Source organism: Chiloscyllium punctatum, chromosome 14 (genome assembly GCF_047496795.1).
Source record: "Chiloscyllium punctatum isolate Juve2018m chromosome 14, sChiPun1.3, whole genome shotgun sequence".
NCBI classification, from domain to species: domain Eukaryota; kingdom Metazoa; phylum Chordata; class Chondrichthyes; order Orectolobiformes; family Hemiscylliidae; genus Chiloscyllium; species Chiloscyllium punctatum.
The window spans coordinates 32,995,888-33,013,915 of NC_092752.1; the positions used below are offsets into that span (position 1 = coordinate 32,995,888).

The 18,028-nt window shown below is 42.1% G+C and overlaps 1 protein-coding gene across 1 annotated transcript in view; it reads right to left on the reverse strand.

Moving 5' to 3' along the window:
- LOC140485457 (uncharacterized) overlaps positions 1 to 18,028 on the reverse strand; it is a 91,518-nt gene that overhangs the window by 60,563 nt on the left and 12,927 nt on the right. Inside the window, exon 3 of the mRNA XM_072583660.1 lies at positions 13,111 to 13,181. Coding sequence (XP_072439761.1) covers positions 13,111 to 13,181 — 71 coding nt within the window. The remainder of the gene's footprint in view (positions 1 to 13,110; positions 13,182 to 18,028) is intronic.

Genomic DNA, 18,028 nt, shown 5'->3' on the forward strand with positions numbered 1-18,028 from the left:
CACTCCAACCTCTCACTCTCGCAACGCAAAGCCCTCCACTCCCTCTTCTCCAACTCCAACATCACTATCAAACCAGCAAAAAAGTGGTGGGGGGGCCACGGTGGTACTTTGGCACACTGATACCTACACTGCTGAAGCCAAGCGCCAACTCGCAGACATCTCCTCCTACTGCCCCCTTGAGCATGATCTCACCTCCCATCACCAAACCATCATCTCCCAGACCATACACAACCTCATCACCTCAGGGGACCTTTCACCCACAGCCTCCAACCTTATAGTCTGGGAACCCCGCACCACCTGGTTCTACCTTATACCCAAAATTCACAAATCTGACTGCCCCGGTCAACCCATCGCCTTGGCCTGCTCCTGCTCCACTGACCTTACCTCTGTATACCTTGACACTGTCCCGTTCCCCTTGGTCCAGGAACTCCCCACATACATTTGGGACACCACCCACGCCCTCCACCTCCTCCATGACTTTCAATTCTCTGGCCCCCAATGCCTCCATGGACCAATTCCACCATGAACATCCAGTCCCTATATACATCCATCTGCCATGACAAAGGCCTCCAAGCCCTCTGTTTCTTCCTTTCATGCCGACCCAACCAGTATTCTTCCACTGACACTCTCATTTGATTGGCTGATCTTGTCCCCACCCTCAACAATTTCTCCTTCCAATCCTCCCAAAGGTCACCTACATGTGCCCCAGCTATGCCTGCCTCTTCGTTGGATGCGTGGAACAGTCCATCTTCCATAGCTACACCGGCACCATTCTCCATCATTTCCTCCGATACATCGATGACTGCTTGGCACCACCTTGTGCTCCCATGAGGAGGTTGAACAGTTCATCAACTTCACGAACACCTTCCACCCCAACGTCAAGTTCACCTGGACCATCTCAGACACCTTCCTCCACTTCTTAAACTTCTCCATGTCCATTTCCGGCGACTGACTCAGCACAGACATCTACTACAAACCCACCAACTCCCAAAGCTATCTGGACTACACCTCCTCCCACTCTACCTCCTGTGAAAACACTATCTCTTATTTCCAAATACTCTGCCTCCGTCGCATTTGCTCCCAGGAGGACCAAGTCCACCGTAGAACAAAGACCGCAATTTCCCCTCACACATGGTCATTGATGCCCTCCAGCACATCTCCTCCACTTCTTGCACTTCTGTCCTTGAACCTCACCCCTCCAATTGTAACAAGGACAGAATCTTCCTGGTCCTCACCTTCCACCCCACCAACCTCCGGATACATTGTATCATCCACATTGTATCATCTATTTCTGCCACCGACAAACAGAACCCACCACCAGGGATATATTTTCTTCCCCACCCCTAACTGGTTCTGGAGAGACCATTCACTCCGCGACTCCCTTGTTAGGTCCAGTTCACCCATGAACCCACCCTGTACTCCCGGAACCTTCCCCTGCCACCGTAAGAAGTGCAAAACCTGTGCCCACACCTCCCCCCTCATCTCTGTCCGAGGCCCCAAAGGATCCTTACACATCTGATAGAGATTTATCTGTACTTCCATACACGCCATCTACTGGTCTGTTGTTCCTGTTGTGGTCTCCTGTATGTTGGGAAGACAGGACGCCAACTTGCGGAACTTTTCAGGGAACATCTCTGAGACACACGCATAAACAACGTTTTAACTCCACCCATTACGCAAAGGACATGCAATTCTTGGGCTTCCTCCATCACCAAACCCACCACCAATGCCTGGAGGAAGAACACCTCATCTTCCGCCTTGGGACCCTCCAACCAGGCAGCATTGTGGCTCAGTGGTTAGCATTGCAGTCTCACAGCACCATGGACCTGGGTTTGATTCCAGCCTCAGGCGACTGTCTGTGTGGAGTTTGCACATTCTCCCCATGTCTGTGTGGGTTTTCTCCGGGTGGTCCGGTTTCCTCCCAGTCCAAAGATGTGCAGACCAGGTTAATTGGCCATGCTAAATTGCCCATCGTGATAGACTCATTAGTCAAAGGGAAATGGTTCTGGGTGGGTTACTCTTTGGAGGGTTGGTGTGGACTTGTTTGGCCAAAAGGCCTGTTTCCACACTGTGTAGGGAATCTGATCTAACCACACGGTATCAATGTGGATTTCACCAATTTCCTCATTTCCCCTCCTCCCATCTTATCCTCGATCCAACTTTCCAACTTGGCACTGTCCAATCTGTCCATCTTCCTTCCCACCTATCCGCTCCACCCTCCTCTCCAACCTATCACTTTCACTCTTCATCTTCACCTACCTATCACATTCCCAGTTACCTTCCCCCCCCCAGCCCCACCCCCCTCCCATTTATCTCTCAGCCCGCTTGGGCCACAAGCCTCATTCCTGATGAAGGGCTTATAATCGAAATGAAGATTCTCCTGCTCCTCGGATGTTGCCTGACTGGCTGTGCTTCTCCAACAGTTTTATTTCGCTGATGATTTGCTGCTTTTGATTTTTCAAATTGTTTTCGACTGTTTTTGGCCAAATTCCAGGGAATTGCCCAACCCCAAGCTTGTTTTGAATACTAAACATTGCAGCGTGAATCTCTCTTTTAAATAGCCTAGCATTAAATTTTACAGGAATCTAAATTTCACTATCTTGACATATTCATATTTTGGGATACCACTAATGCTATCCTGACTCCTTATTATATCAGAATACATTTCATTGTATCAAGGCCAATTTTCTTATTGCATTTCATGTTCTAGATCATAATTTTGCCACTTACTGTTTGGATGTTTATAGTAAGTTTCTAATGAATGATTGTGATGGCCCTTTGGTGCTTTATAATTGGATGTTTTAAAATGACATTCATTCCATTCAGGATGTGACTTCCCATCTCCATTTTATGTATTATTGGATGAGCTTGTGAGAAAAGAAATCATTGTATCAATTATATTGGCTTATCAGGTGACAAGGGGAAATAACAAATAATAGTGAGTACTTTCCAAATTCTATTTGTTTGTGTTTGAATAAGTGCAACACAGACTTTTATACTAATAATTTATAGCATAATCTAATAATCTTACAGACGATGTAAACTGAAGGGATAAGTTTAATCCAACACATCTGGTGGTAAATTGATACAAATTGATTTATCTGTCTAGTTCACATCTATGTGATTTTACTTTACATCTGGTAGGATGTAAAATCATCCAGGGAAGATGCAATTCCTACTGATATACCACACCCCCCCTCACCTCCATCCAGGGTCCCAAACAGTCCTTCCAGATGAGGTAGAGGTTCACCTGCCACTCTTCCAACCTAGTTTACTGCATCAAGTGCTCCTGATGTGTTCTTCTCTACATCAGGAAGACCAAACATAAACTTAGGGAACGGCTCACCGAGCATCGCAGCCTGATCCACAGGGGCCGACCAGATCCCCCAGTCACCACACATTTCAATTTCCCCAACCACTATCTCTCCAACATGAACATCCTTGGCCTCCTCCACTGCCAAAACAAAGCACAGCACCTATTGGAGGAACAACACTTTAACTTCTGCCTGGGCAACCCACAGCCTGGCGGACTCAATGTTCTCCAAATCCAAATAACCTCCCTCCCCATTCCCTGACTCCCTTCCCAGTCCCTCACCCTCCCTGCCACCAAATGGATTCATTCCTCCCATTGACTGATCAGGTAATACCCTCTATCTTCACCTATTCCCACTTCATCACCCTGTCCCCGCCTCCCCCCCTTTACCTGCAGCTCCCCCCGCACCCACCCCCAGTCCTGAAGAAGGGTGACACCTGAAGCATCGACTTCTACACCTTTTGCTGCCTGACCTGCTGTGTTCTTCCAGCCTGTCCACTTTGGATGCCAGCATCTGCGTTTTTTTTTTGTCTTTAGCCAAGGATGTAAAATCAGCCAGGCTGCCAACTGTGCTCTTCTGCTATGTCATGTTAGATAGTGAACACTCAATGCAGTTATGTGGAATTCCTTTGTTTTAACAGAGTTGGTTAAAATAAATGTCTTAATTTCTTCACTGAAAGAAATAAGTAGAGTAATTTTATGCCAGCATATTAAACAATGTGTGGCAAACAGAAATTTCAAGGTTTATATTAATTAGCTCTGATTTATTTTTTGGCATTTGAGACCTTAAACTAGCTCTATAAACTTTCACAATTATTTCAGATAACTTGCTGACCAGAAAAATTACAAGACAATGAATGGTTGGGCGAATGTGGTTTGAACAAATGTACCGATGAACAAAACTTGATATTCTCAATTAAAGTTACATGTTATGATCAACACTACAGTTATAAATCATTTTTAAAAACATTCAAAGAATGTTATTAATGCTTCATTTTGTTTTGCAGTACCTGTGCTGAAACTTACAAAATTTACTGATGGAGAAAGGATTATCACCCCAACACAATTTCTGCTTGGCCCAGCAACTAATTATCCAACTGTTCTGATATACAAGTCACTCATCTTCAAAGGCAGGAGAATGAAAGGGATACATGATGACTGAGCAGGTACAGAACTACTGAACTGCTCACTGAGCAGATAGTATCAGATATAAATACAAATAGAAGTAGTTGGATACCACCAAAGGTGTCCACAATATGCAGCCTGACTAGGTCATATGAAGTCATTGTCAAAACGTGTGGCACTGGAAAAGCACAGCAGGTCAGGTAGCAGGAAAGTTGATGTTTTGGGCAGAAGCCCTTCATCAGGAATGTGGGGGGAGGGTCCCAAGGGGGCTGAGAGATAAATAGAAGGGTGTGCAGGAGTCAAAAACTAGAAGGCAAAGGTTTAAGGTGAGAGGAGAAAGACTTAAAGGGACCTGAGGGATAACTTTTTCACGCAGATTGTGGTGCGTGAATGGAACAAGCTGCCAAAGGAAGACATCTGGATTGGGATATGAACAGCAAGGATTTAGAGGGACATTGGCCAAATTCTGGCAAATGGGACTAGGTCAGTTTGAAATGTCTGGTTAGCTTGGATGAATTGGACCAAAGGGTCTGTTTCCATGCTTAATGACTCAATGACTCTAAGTGAAGAAGCATCATTTTCTCTTGTACTTGTTTGACAATTTAGTTGTATTGTTACTTGTTACTGTCAATGGACTTCACTACACAATCATTGTGGAAACTTTATTCCTCACTCTTTTGGTGCATGTTTGGTGTGTCTTACCTTGCACTGAGCTGATTGCTATCCCTTCACAATTCTGTATCAAAATCAGTAATTACTTCATATGGAGGAAGTGAGGACTGCAGATGCTGAAGATCAGAGGCATAAGTGTGGCACTGGAAAAGCACAGCAGGTCAGGCAGCATCAAGGAGCTCCTGCTTCTTTACTGTCCACTATTCCTCCTATTTTGGTGTCATCTGTAAACCTACTAACCACGCCTTGTATATTCACATCCAAATCATTTATATAAATGATGAAAAGCAGTGGATCCAACACTGATCTTTATGGTCCACAACTGGTTTCAGGCCTCCAATCTGAAAAGCAATCCTTCATCACCACCCTCTGTCTCCTACCTTCAGGCCAATTTTTTTATCCAGTTGGCTATTCCCTTTGGATTCCATGTGATCTAACCTTACTAACCTGTTGACCATGCGGAACCTTGTTGAACGCTTTACTGAAGTCCATATTGACAATTCTACTACCTTGCATTCATCAATCTTCTTTGTCACCTCCTCAAAAATTGTACATTGCAAACATGCACCTCCTAATCCAACAGTCTTCTGGTTTCACTCTGCTCCTAAGCTATAAAGAAAGGCTGGGTAGGCTGGGACATTTCACAATGGAGCATAGAAAGTCGAGAGGTGACCTTGTAGAAGTTTATAATATAATGAATGTTATAAATAGAGTAAATGGTAGTTGTCTTTTCCCCAGGATGGGGGATTTCAAGACATTTTTTAAAGTGACAGATTTAAAAAAGAAAAGAATTGAGGGGCAAAGTTTTTAGAGGGTGGTTCACTGTGGAATGAACTTCCTGTGGAAAAGGTGGATGTGGGTACAATTACAAAGTTTAAAAGACATTTGGATATGTACATGAATATAAAAGGCTTGGAGAGATATGGGCCAGGTGGGACTAGGTTAGTTTGGGAGAGACTAGTTGGACTGAAGGGTCTGTTTCTGTGCTGTATGACTCTATATAATCTGTCATATATTTTTGTAACCTACCTGTTCAAACTTGTCATGACACACCTCTGGAGCAGGAGGGACTTGAACCCAGACCTCCCAGTTCAGAGGTAAGCATAGTGCCAGTATACCACAAGATCCCTTGTGATATATTCTTTCAAAGCAAATTCAACCAAATTAACATAAATTAACAAGTGCCAGCCCCTTAAAAGGGCACTGTAACAAATATCAATTTCTCAAATTAAACTTGCCAATTGAATTAAAATTTAGTGCAGTGTGTGAGGGTGCACTTTAGTCCCTGTTATGCCCAATGGTCCTGGAAATCTGTTCTGATATATAGGTGCAAAAGTTATACCCCTGTTAAAGCCCAACACTTGAATACAGTTAAATAATCAAATATTTATACAGTCAACTTTTGGTCAGTTTGAAACACCCTGTGCATAATATAGTATGGGTTGATGTAAAATAAAGTTCTATCCATACTGCAATGATAATACACCACATGTGTAGTACATCTGATCAGGATGAGTTTCAAACATCCAAAGTACTATATTGAAGTTTGAAACTTTATTTTACCTATTTGTACAATTATCAAATTCACAACATGTGCTAAATATATTTATATCTTTTGGGATTAATGTTTTATCTTTGGAAAAAGGAAGTGGTTATGTCTCACACAACTCAAATAACCCACGTCACTCCAGGCATGCAATTCAATTCTATTTTTAATAAACTTTGGGCTCGTATTTCAAGGGAAAATAGTTGTGTGTGAAATTGACTGTTGAACTGACTGCTCAGAATCTTTTTCTAAACTAAAATATCAGTAAGCTAATGGCATAATTCTTCACATTTAGCATTTGCCTTTAAAATCAACTCTTTACCAATGCCTATAGAAAGTTGAAACTAAAACATTTACGTTAAATACAGTACCTGTATCTCTTGAAATCATATTTTACATACAATCCATTCGATGTTGTTTGAAACAGAGTAATCCAAATTTGCACCACAATGAGGATCCTTTTTGTCATGGTGAAAATATTGGAACTACCCAAAAGTGAATATGCCATACTATCACTTCCCATTTTCACAGCAGTGGGAATAGGGTAGGGCATCTATCATGGATGTGAGTTTTATTGAATTGGCTGCCCATTTAAATCATCAGCTGCCTCCACTCAGGTTGGACTTTTGTAGCCTTGGACCCTGAAACTCAAAGGATGCAAATTAGACTTGGTAGGACCAGATCTGAACTTTGTAGATTTATTTGGATAGTGAGTGTATCCCTTTCATGGAGTAAGGCACAGTTTTGGATCAGGTTCGGGGCCATATTTGGGGGATATTAGATGCCCTTCGCTGGAGATAGTGTACCCTTTGGAAAAGGTCAGATACCTTTTGGAAAAAGCAAAATGTCATTAGAGTTTTTCAAATAGACATAAATGTGTCTAATAAGTGACTAAAATCTATACTATTAAGTTTATTGAACTGAAAACACACTTGTCAAAATCACCTGTCAAACCTGTCAAGAAGAGCCATCAAAGGGAGCTATCAAATTCTCAAGAGAACCAATAATGGGAGGAGTCAATGGGAGAAGTGACACAAGAACCTGTCAAAGGAAACTGTCAAGCCGACCTGTCAGAACTGTGAGAAGAACCTGCCAAAAACACTTGTCAAAGGGAGTTGTTAAGCTGACAAGACATTTATAAGCCCTGCACTTGCGCTCCTTAAGAAAAAATCTGAGGTTGAAAAACAGAAGCTTGCTTGCTTTTTCACTTTCTATTGATGTCAATAAAAAGGCTTCCATTACTGGATAACTGCTGTATGCTTTCACAATCAGACATTATTACAGTGGGTTACCTTCATCTTTACAGTTTGATTGATAGCTACAAGTAATTATAGGAATTAATTTGAATTTGAACTGTGATTGAATTCCATTACTTGTGGTGAGGAGGAATTATGTACTTTTACATACTTGTTGATTTAAGACTTTATTTAGTTAAAGGAATATAAATGTACTAAATGTGTTTTTATGAATGTGAGCTTTTTTCGCGACAGTGAGGTCTGAAACAGAGTTGTAGGACTTTATTTTATATAATTTTCTTTTCATCTAATCTCTGCACACGCCTTGATCCTTCCTCAGGGTAGGTAGGTGAGTTGGCATGGTTAGGAAAAGTGTAGGGGGTGATGATGGACCCAGTGAAATGACTTAGGGACTATAAAGGGCCAGGGAGTTGGGTAGTGTGGATTGATCTGGAAGGTAAGGTGTAGGTGGAGGAGCATGGGTTGGCGTGGAGGGTATGAATGCCATACTGGGGTGACTGGAAGGTATGAGATAGCATGAGTTGCCATAGATGGAGCATGGACGATAAGCTGCGAGAGTTAAAGGGATGCTTCACATTTTATTCTTTTGTCTTATGAAACATAAATACAGAGACAGTGCATCAAGGCACACCTTCTGCACACCTGCCTCTACACTTGGCAGTCTTCACTTGCGTTTTGGCCTCACTCAGATCATCTCACCAGTCCAGAACGCTGACCTTCCAGGTTACTTTTTCCCAGATCACATTTGGGGAGCTAGAAAATGTTCTGACCACTTCACTCATGATCTGGGAGTAAATGTACAGGTGAATGTTTCTTGTATGTAATGTGCGGATAAGGATCTTTATTAAGGACATTGTCAATAAACTCATTAATAATTGGTAATGTTATTTCAAGGAATCTAAATCTACAGTACCTCTGATATTCAAGCATTCTCATAATTTTTGATTGTATCAGATCAGATGAAGGTCACTGACTATATTTTGCAATTCATACATAAGCCACATGCCAGTTAGATTTCTGTTTATGTAGTGTCATATGGGCATGTTTGACACATTGTACATCAAAGCCAATAAATCTGTCCCTTCAGTATCCGGTGGGAATGGAAGTGGAACTGAAAAGGAATCCTGGGTCTGACCAATCCCAGGACTGGAAGCTGAAACAGAGTATGCTAAATTAATCATTGCAGTAAGGTGAGATGAAGGGGACTAATGCCTCCCATTCTTAAATTAGCAGAGCAGATACACAGACACTGTCATGCTGCAGTCTTCTAGGTTTTCATTTGGCCAGGAGAAGTTTAACCACCAGGAAGTTTAAGCTTATCAGCTTCAGTAGATAACTTCCTGGCACTCATACTCAACAGGAATCACATCACTGTGGTAATCAAATTGTTACATTAGAAACTGCTTATGAGCAATATAGATGCTTAGCTCAATACATTTAGCACATTTCAGCAAAGGAGTGAATGTAAAATACTAGCTTTGTGACCTGAACAATGTTGTTGGAAAGTTATTTTCAGAACTTTGAAAACATGACCAAGTATTCATTTCAATTGACATTGTCAAGTTCCTTCAAAACATCAGATTACAAATATTCTCTGTAGGATGTTTAGGAGGACAATAAAGATTGTTTTCTGAACAAAGTGCATACAGATTTTAGTTTGAAATCTAAATTAGACTGTGCTAACCATCAAGCTACACTGTTGATGATATACGAGATTTGATTTGGAAACATCTAGTATAGGTTTTGGTCCAATGTATGTCGAATATTTTATTTTGATCACAAATTCTTCCATTTCTGTTGTAAAATGTTTGCCTCAGAACTTGAACCTTAAAAATAAGCCTTAAATTAGGTTTCAAAGTTACACAACCTATTAGCAGTCATGAAATAGATCATCTTAGTTACATTGGTCACCGAAGGAAGTATTTCTATCTAGGTATATTGTGCAAGCAGATTGTAGCTTTTCTTACTTGCTGTCCTAATGGACCGAATTATATATTCTCACACTGGCAGTTTTACAAATTGAATGGATGGGTGTTGGTAGGTGGTGGATGTGGAGGGGGTGGGGGGTGGTGGGGGGAATGCTCTGTAACATTCCATAAATGGTTTCCCTACCATCCTCATGCCCACCCTGCCCTCTCTGCAATTTTGCATTGGGATCAGTGATGTTTGGAGTAGCCCACTTGCCCTAGCCCCATTTGAGGACCTTAGGTGGGAAATTAACCACTTGTCCTCAATTTTGAGGCTGGTGGAGGGTGTTAGATGCAGAGAAGTAGCTTGTATTTCCCCCTGCTCAGGCTGTGGGTGAGGAAGGGCCAGGGGCTTCCTTCTACATTGGGTACACCCCTTGTGAGTTCTCCCTCTTCCCCTGGCCTCTCCATCAAGACACCCGGCATCCCTCTCCTCCCCCCAAACCAAAGACCTCTCTAATCTTCCCCATGATGAGACCACCACATTCATTTTATGCTGATTCTGTACTTAGAATTTTGGGATATCTTTCATTCCCAAGATTGGTCACTATGCTACTGGGACTATTGAGCTGGCAGCCAATCAGATCTGAGGTAGACATTCCCCATGATAGTGGTTGTACATTCTGTCTCTGACCAACCAACAGAGATGCATTTCCAGCTGACTCTTTGAGTGGCAGAGTAGGAAACCTCAACATCCAAAACAATCCTGCCCACTGAGGTTTTCCACAGTCACCCTTGGTATCTGGCGTCACACCCGAATCATCTTTATACAGATATGACCCTTGATTAATTTGGTCATGAACACTAATTCTTTCAGCAAATTTTAAAGTACAAATAAACTAAAGCATGTGGCCACTGATTAAACAGGAACTGGAGGCAAAGCTTTGAGTTTGGTCTCACTTTGCAGTCTGTTATGGGAGCAACATCCTTTCTAAACTGCCCCTTCAAAATCGTATTATTTAATATACTAAAAAATGACACGTCAAACACAATGTATAGGAACATGCCCTTGGTGGTGCCCAATCTTTAGTGCCATGGGTGCCCTTTGAGTTCCAAAGGGTTTCTGTGACAGGCATACACATTTAGGACAAAGTTGCCCAAAAGCTGCTTTGATTTCAAGGATAGTGCCAGCCTCACCCTTTGAATTCAGCTCCTCTGTCTGTGTTTGGACTGAGGTTATAATAAGATGTGGAGCTAAGTTACCCTGTCAGAACCCAAACTGCACAGTGATGAATAGTCTACTGCTGAGTAAGTGTTGCTTCATAGCACTGCCAATGGGACCTTCTATCACGTTTTTTGATATTAAGAGTATATTGATGGGGTGGTAATTTACAATGCTTTTTGTGGATGGAATATATCTGGGCGATTTTCCAACTTGTGTCAATGTCACTGTTGCAGTTGCACTGAAAGATCCCATTTTTATTTCATTCCACCTTTAAGAAATTTGTGTTTTTTTTCTGTAGGCCAGCAAAACAGATTGCTTATACCGACCTTTGCGGAGTTACAAAAGTGAGTTTATACCCTTATGAATCTTAACACTTATTTATACAGCTCTTTGTGTCAAACTTATGAGGCTCAGCTGTAAACATTTGCAATTTGTCCAGGTGATTGGCTGTCTGAAAACACCATGTTCTCAGGGGACTTTTGTACATCCTACCCTTCTTGCCTATCAATAGTCACCCATTCACTTTCTATGGTACATGCTTAAATTGTCGATGACAACCTTTAAAAATGGGCAACTGATGTTCTCCTAGACTAGTGGATTCATGGTAGTGACATCAGCAGCTATCCATGATCTAAAACCTAGAGCTTGAGCTCCTCCAGCTGAGGACACTTTCTGAATCTATTCCTCCCAGATGTGAGGCATGTCCTGAAATCATCACATAGTCCCCAAAGCATGTCTGACTGGAATTACCTGTCCAGTCAGGCCTTTATTTATTAGACTACTCTCTAAATCTTGACCGCAATAAAACTATAATTTGTCTCTGATCTACACAAGAAAACCTCTCATTAGTTACCCACCAACTAATTACTCACCTTCGGCTGACATTGTATTGAGTTTTGATTTCTCTCTCTGGTATTTGTGCTCCTTTACCTCGGAGTTCTTGATTTTTGAACTATTCAATCAGTGACTAAAAATACTAAACACATAATAAATGGTACATCGATTCTTAACCTATATACCTACTTTAAAAGCCTTGAGTTCCATTGCCCATCCCACATCAAATGAGCCAATGGACTGAGGAGTAGCAGATGAAGTTTAATTTAGATTAGTGCAATTTACTGCATTTTGGGAAAGCAAATCTTAGCAGGACTTATACACTTAATGGTAAGGTCCTAGGGAGTGTTGCTGAACAAAGAGATCTTGGAGTGCAGGTTCATAGCTCCTTGAAAGTAGAGTCGCAGGTAGATAGGATAGTGAAGAAGGCGTTTGGTATGCTTTCCTTTATTGGTCAGAATATTGAGTACAGGAGCTGGAAGGTCATATTGCAGCTGTACAGGACATTGGTTAGGCCACTTTTGGAATATTACGTATAATTCTGGTCTCCTTCCTATCGGAAAGATGTTGTGAAACTTGAAAGGGTTTAGAAAAGATTTACAAGGATGTTGCCAGGATTGGAGGATTTGAGCTATCAGGAGAGGTTGAATAGGCTGGGGCTGTTTTCCCTGGAACATCTGAGGCTGAGAGGTGACCTTATAGAGACTTATAAAATCATGAGGGGCATGGATAACGTAAATAGACAAGGTCTTTTCCCTGAGGTGGGAGTCCAGAACTAGAGGGCATAGGCTTAGGGGGAGAGGGGAAGGATATAAAAGAGACCTAAGGGGCAACTTTTTCATGCAGAGGTGCGGAATGGGCTGCCAGAGGACGTGGTGGAGGCTAGGACAATTGCAACATTTAAGAGGCATCTGGAATGGTATATGATTAGGAAGGGTTTGGAGGGATATGAGCTGGGCGCTGGCAGGTGGGACTAGATTGGGTTGGGATATCTGGTCCGCATGGACGAGTTGGACATCTCTCTGATTCTATGACTATGAGTCTACGCTGGTGAGATCAGTTGCAATGGTATTTTATGCAGTCCTACATAAAGAGCACCCGTTAGTTCCGATATTGGAAGGCAATCAACAATCATGGGATGTACCTTGTAAATTTTGGCAGAGGAAAGGAATGAACTTGGTTGGGGGAGGGGGATAGAAGGCTGTGGATAAAAGTAAAGTAAGGTATCTTACCTGACCAAAGCCATCCAGTTGTCTGGGGTTGAAGCCAGTATAGATCAGCAAGCGAGTTAACTCACAATGTCCTATCAAAAAAATGTGGGGGATAAAGGGACACAATTAAGAATGACTTATTATCACATTCAGCCAAATAATTCTGAATGTTGCCAGAACCACGTCTGAAACATTTGGCCAGGCACACTGGTTATGCCATGTCTCTGATTTAAGCATGCCTTATGGTCTTAATAACAATGCCTGGATGGTGAACATAGTGGAAAAGCACTTATACATTATTGACCACAGTAGTGAATGGAGTGAAAATTCAAAACCCATCTTCTGTGATTAATGTATAGAAGCGGAGCAAGTCTGCTTGGAGGTCAACTTTAAATCATGAATATAAAACCTCCTAAAGCAGGTGGGATACTTTGACCACAGAAACACAAATAATGAGTTCATTCTGCATCTGACCACCTGTAAAACCTGAGGATGTGTATCACTGTGTGTTTACTATCATTGATGTATCAATATAACATAAAGAGCAGAACATCTGCTCATCTATAGTAAAACTGCTTACACTGGAGTCTTGGACCTAATAGTTAACAAGATGAACTTGAGCAGCTGACACTGAAAAACTGATGTTAGACAGTATTCTGAGTCATTGTGGAATGAAGAACAGGCTGCATCAAATGCAGAGTGTGCATTATAGTCACTTTATCAATGAATGCAGTATTGATAGAAAAAAACCGTCCCGTCACACAGCTGTCGTCCCTATTACACAGGCACTGCAGACTTGTAGGGACTGAAGCGTTGCCTGAGTAAGCAGTCTTCTTAAAACAAATGTTCCAATAGACAAGGTGACCTTTACTAGGACCTATTATATTTCAACTGCTTAGCTAAGAGAAGCAAGCATTCCACTTGACCTTCTCTCACCTATAAAATAACAACTAGAAAACAAAGTAACCCTTTGGAAAATCAAGAATAGAATACTGCAATGCTGGAAATCTGAAATAAGGACAGAAATTACCAGAACACAGCCGGCCGGTCAGGATCTGTGGAGACAGGAACAGAATTGGCATTTCACGTTGATCACCTTTTACCAGAATTGGAAAATGTCAGAGATTAACAACTGTTAAAGCAAGGACAGCATCAGAGGGTACTCATTCATGTGACAGGGTAGAGGGCAGGAGTGATTAAATGACAAAGAGATTATAAGGCAAGACAAGATAGGGTTGAAATGGGACAAAATAAGAGAAGGAATCAGTACTTCTAGAGGGCTTGTAGCTAGTTGATACACAAAAACAGTGGGAGATAGTGGTGTGGGCTGAATTTCACACTGGTCTGGAGTCACTCATTATGCAAAGGTCAGAGTTGAGCCCGCCACCTGCTTGTTTGCTTTCCTTGCAGTCATTTACCAGCCAAAGAAATAGGCCCTGCCTCTGAGTGCTCCAAATTTCAGAGGTTCTGTGGTCCCAAAAGCACCACTGGGAGTGGTGTTCACCTCTGGCACTGCTATATGCCCCTGAGGGAAAGGTGCTGCCATGGAGCCAGACTTGAAGGTTTGCCTAGGGGCTCACTGGAGCAGGTTGGCTAGTGATAGAAGGTGTGAGATGGAGTGGATTTGATATACGGAGGTGGGGATAATGAAGATGAGGAAATACTGCGTGAATGATTTCCAATTGACACTCCACTTGCCCAGCCGCAGGTTGGCTAGAATTTTCTGGGTAGGCTACACACACTTGGTGATGACTGCAAACTCCCAATGGATAAAGCACCAGCAGTGGTGGGAGCTCTAACTGGTCTCAAGAGGCCCATAGGCAAATGATCCACCTGATACTTCTCCTACTGTGGTTAAAATTATGGAGGCTGGTGAGGTCTATCAATGGTATTATTAACAAACAGCTCGATTTTATGGCCTGCTCTTGCTGATTGCCATCCTGCTCTAATATCAATACCTGGATGTTACTGTTGATCAAAAATAGAATTGGATCAACAATAAAGTGCAGGCCACAGGCTGTAATTTCAGTCGTGAATAATTCACCTTCTGACTCCTCAAAGTTAGTCCTCACTTGCCCGGATGGACACAGCTTCAGTAACACAAAAAGCTTGACACCATCCAGGTCACTTGATTGACACCCTGTCCAACACCTTCACTAACAGCACACAATGGCACAGTGTTCACCAACTACAAGTGGGCAGCACGGTGGCACAGTGGTTAGCATTGCTGCCTCACAGCGTCAGAGACACGGGTTCAATTCCTGCCTCAGGTGTGGAGGTGGGAAACTCTGTGTGGAGTTTGCACATTCTCCCCGAATCTGCGTAGGTTTTCTCCAGGTGCTACGGTTTCCTCCCACAATCCAAAAATGTGCAGGTAAGGTGAATTGGCCCTGCTAAATCGCCCCTAGTGTTAGGTGAAGGGGTAAATGTAGGGGAATGGGTCTGGGTGGGTTGTGCTTCGGCGGGTCGGTGTGGACTTGTTGGGCTGAAGGGCCTGTAAGCAATCTAAAAAAAAAGGTGCACTACAACAACTCACTAACACTGAAAACAATAAATGCTGGAGATCACAGCGGGTCAGGCAACACCCATGGAGAGAGAGAGAAAGCTAACATTTCGCGTCTAGATGACTGTTCATCAGAGTTCCTTAAGCTTCACTGGTTAAGCCTGACCTGTTGTGCTTTTCCAGCACCACTCTAATCTTGACTCTAATCTCCAGCATCTGCAGTCCTCACTTTTGCCTTGTTGATTTTAACCTTACTGCGAATCCTCTTGCAAAGATGCCTACCTTGAAGAAGTTCTCCTCTTCTTCCTACAAAGACCTCAGTGAGTCTCCTACATGCCAATCTTCCTTCCCACCTATCTGCTCCACCCTCCTCTCTGACCTATCACTTTCATCCCCACCTCTATCCATCTGTAGATCTCTTAGCTACCTTCTCTCCATCTCCACCCCCTCCTCCCCCCTCCCATTTATCTCTCCACCCCAGAGGCTCCCTGCCTCATTCCTGATGAAGGGCTTTTGCACGAAACGTCGACTTTCCTGCTCCTCGGATGCTACCTGACCTGCTGTGCTTTTCCAGCGCCACTCTAATCCTGAACTGGAAATCAAACCCCATTACTCCCAAAGATTTTTAAAAGTACACAGAATTCCCCACTTTGCTTGTCTTTTGGACCCAGGTTGACAGAAAGCACGGACCAGGTTTCTGTATTTAACAAGAATTAAGATTTCTGACAAATAAATAGATTCTAGATCCTTAGTTCATGCTCTCTCCACCAGTGTGCAATATAAGGAGCCTATTGTACAGCTACTAATTTAGAGAATTAGAGGGAGAATGGCTTGAGTGTTGAAGCTAAAATTCAGGGCCGATGCCACCTCTTACCATTTGATGAAAGATATTTGTTTGTTTGTGGCTTCCTTCATCTCATCTTTACTAAATCTCTTCAAAGAAAGTTTGGAAGTCACTTAGTGAAACTGTTTTCTTGAATATTTTTTGCACTGCTTTTGTCCCTGGTTGCCCCTATGAAAGAAGCTCTTATAAAGTTGAGCAACAATCACATGACCAACGATTACTGCTACATGGCAGACTTATTAGTTGCTTCCTCAACCTCATTTATGAACATACATGTCAGCCTATGAGTCAAAAGTAGGAGTAGACCATTTGGCCCCCTAAGCTTGTGCCATTAGTTGATAAAATCGTGGCTCATTTGATCATAGCTTCAGCCCCACTTTCTTGTCTGTTCCCTATAGTTTTTGATTCCTCCATCATTCAATCTTTAGACATTGCTACCTAATCTTCAAGCATTTTCTCCCCAACACCCTTTCAGATCACTGTCATTCAGAGAACTGCTAATTGACATTTAAATTAACTGTCCCTGTAAACTGCAGCAGTGTCAGCTTTTCAGAGCTTCAATAGGCACAATTCCAATCTCATTGGTCTAAATTCCTCTGTGGGGAATATTGGGGGCCAAAGTTAAATTTTTTTAATCCCTTCCTGTTGCATTTTGAAACGAGATGCTCACTGCAGTAGGCAGACTGCTGCTAAATGCAGATTCTTCTATATTGTAAATTCCAGAACAGTCAGCTAGGATTGAGCAAGGAACAGTTATAAATAGGAAATTTCAGAAAAAACAAATAGGTGGCTGCAAAGTATTTGTGTCAGCCTGGAATGAGAATTTATTGTAGTTTCTATTCTGATGAAACCCAGCTGTCCATTTCAATAATACATTATGAAATTAAAGTCTGAAAATTGGCCAGACTTTTAATATGACTTAAATTGTAACTGTCAGAGTATCCTATGAGAAGTTCACATGAATATTTATTTTCACAAATTGTAAGTAAAAGTAAGTATGAAAAGTGGGTAAAATGGGGTTGGTTTTCCCATGAGTTTAGATCTGTGGTAGCCAATTGTTCAAGTTGAGTGATGCATTCAATTACCGATTAGTTCCTACAAACATTTGATTTGGCTTCTTGACGACACCAGAATTAAACTGAGTGACTTCATTCTAGAGGCACGGTAAAGTGCTAAATATTTACAAAATGAGCTTCATTATAATGAAAACAAAAAAAAAACATTGAAAATGCTCAGCAGATCAGGCAGCATCTGTGAACAGAAAATAAGAGTTAACGCTTCAGGTCAATGACCTATCAGAACTTGCTCAATGTACTTGAAGCTCATATTCTATTCTAACATATTTGATGTATTTTTGTCTGTGTGTGTGTTTGTATGTGTGAGTGTGTGTGTGTCTGTGTGTATGTGTGAATGTGTCTGTATATGTGTGAGTGTCTTTGTGTGTGTGAGTGTGTGTGTGTGTGTCTGTGTGTCTGTGTATGTGTGAGTGTGTGTGTGTATCTGTGCGCGCGCGTGTGTGTGTGTGTGTGTGTGTGTGTGTGTGTCTGTGTGTGTGTGTATTGGTAGAATTTTTCAATGTTTCCATCATTATT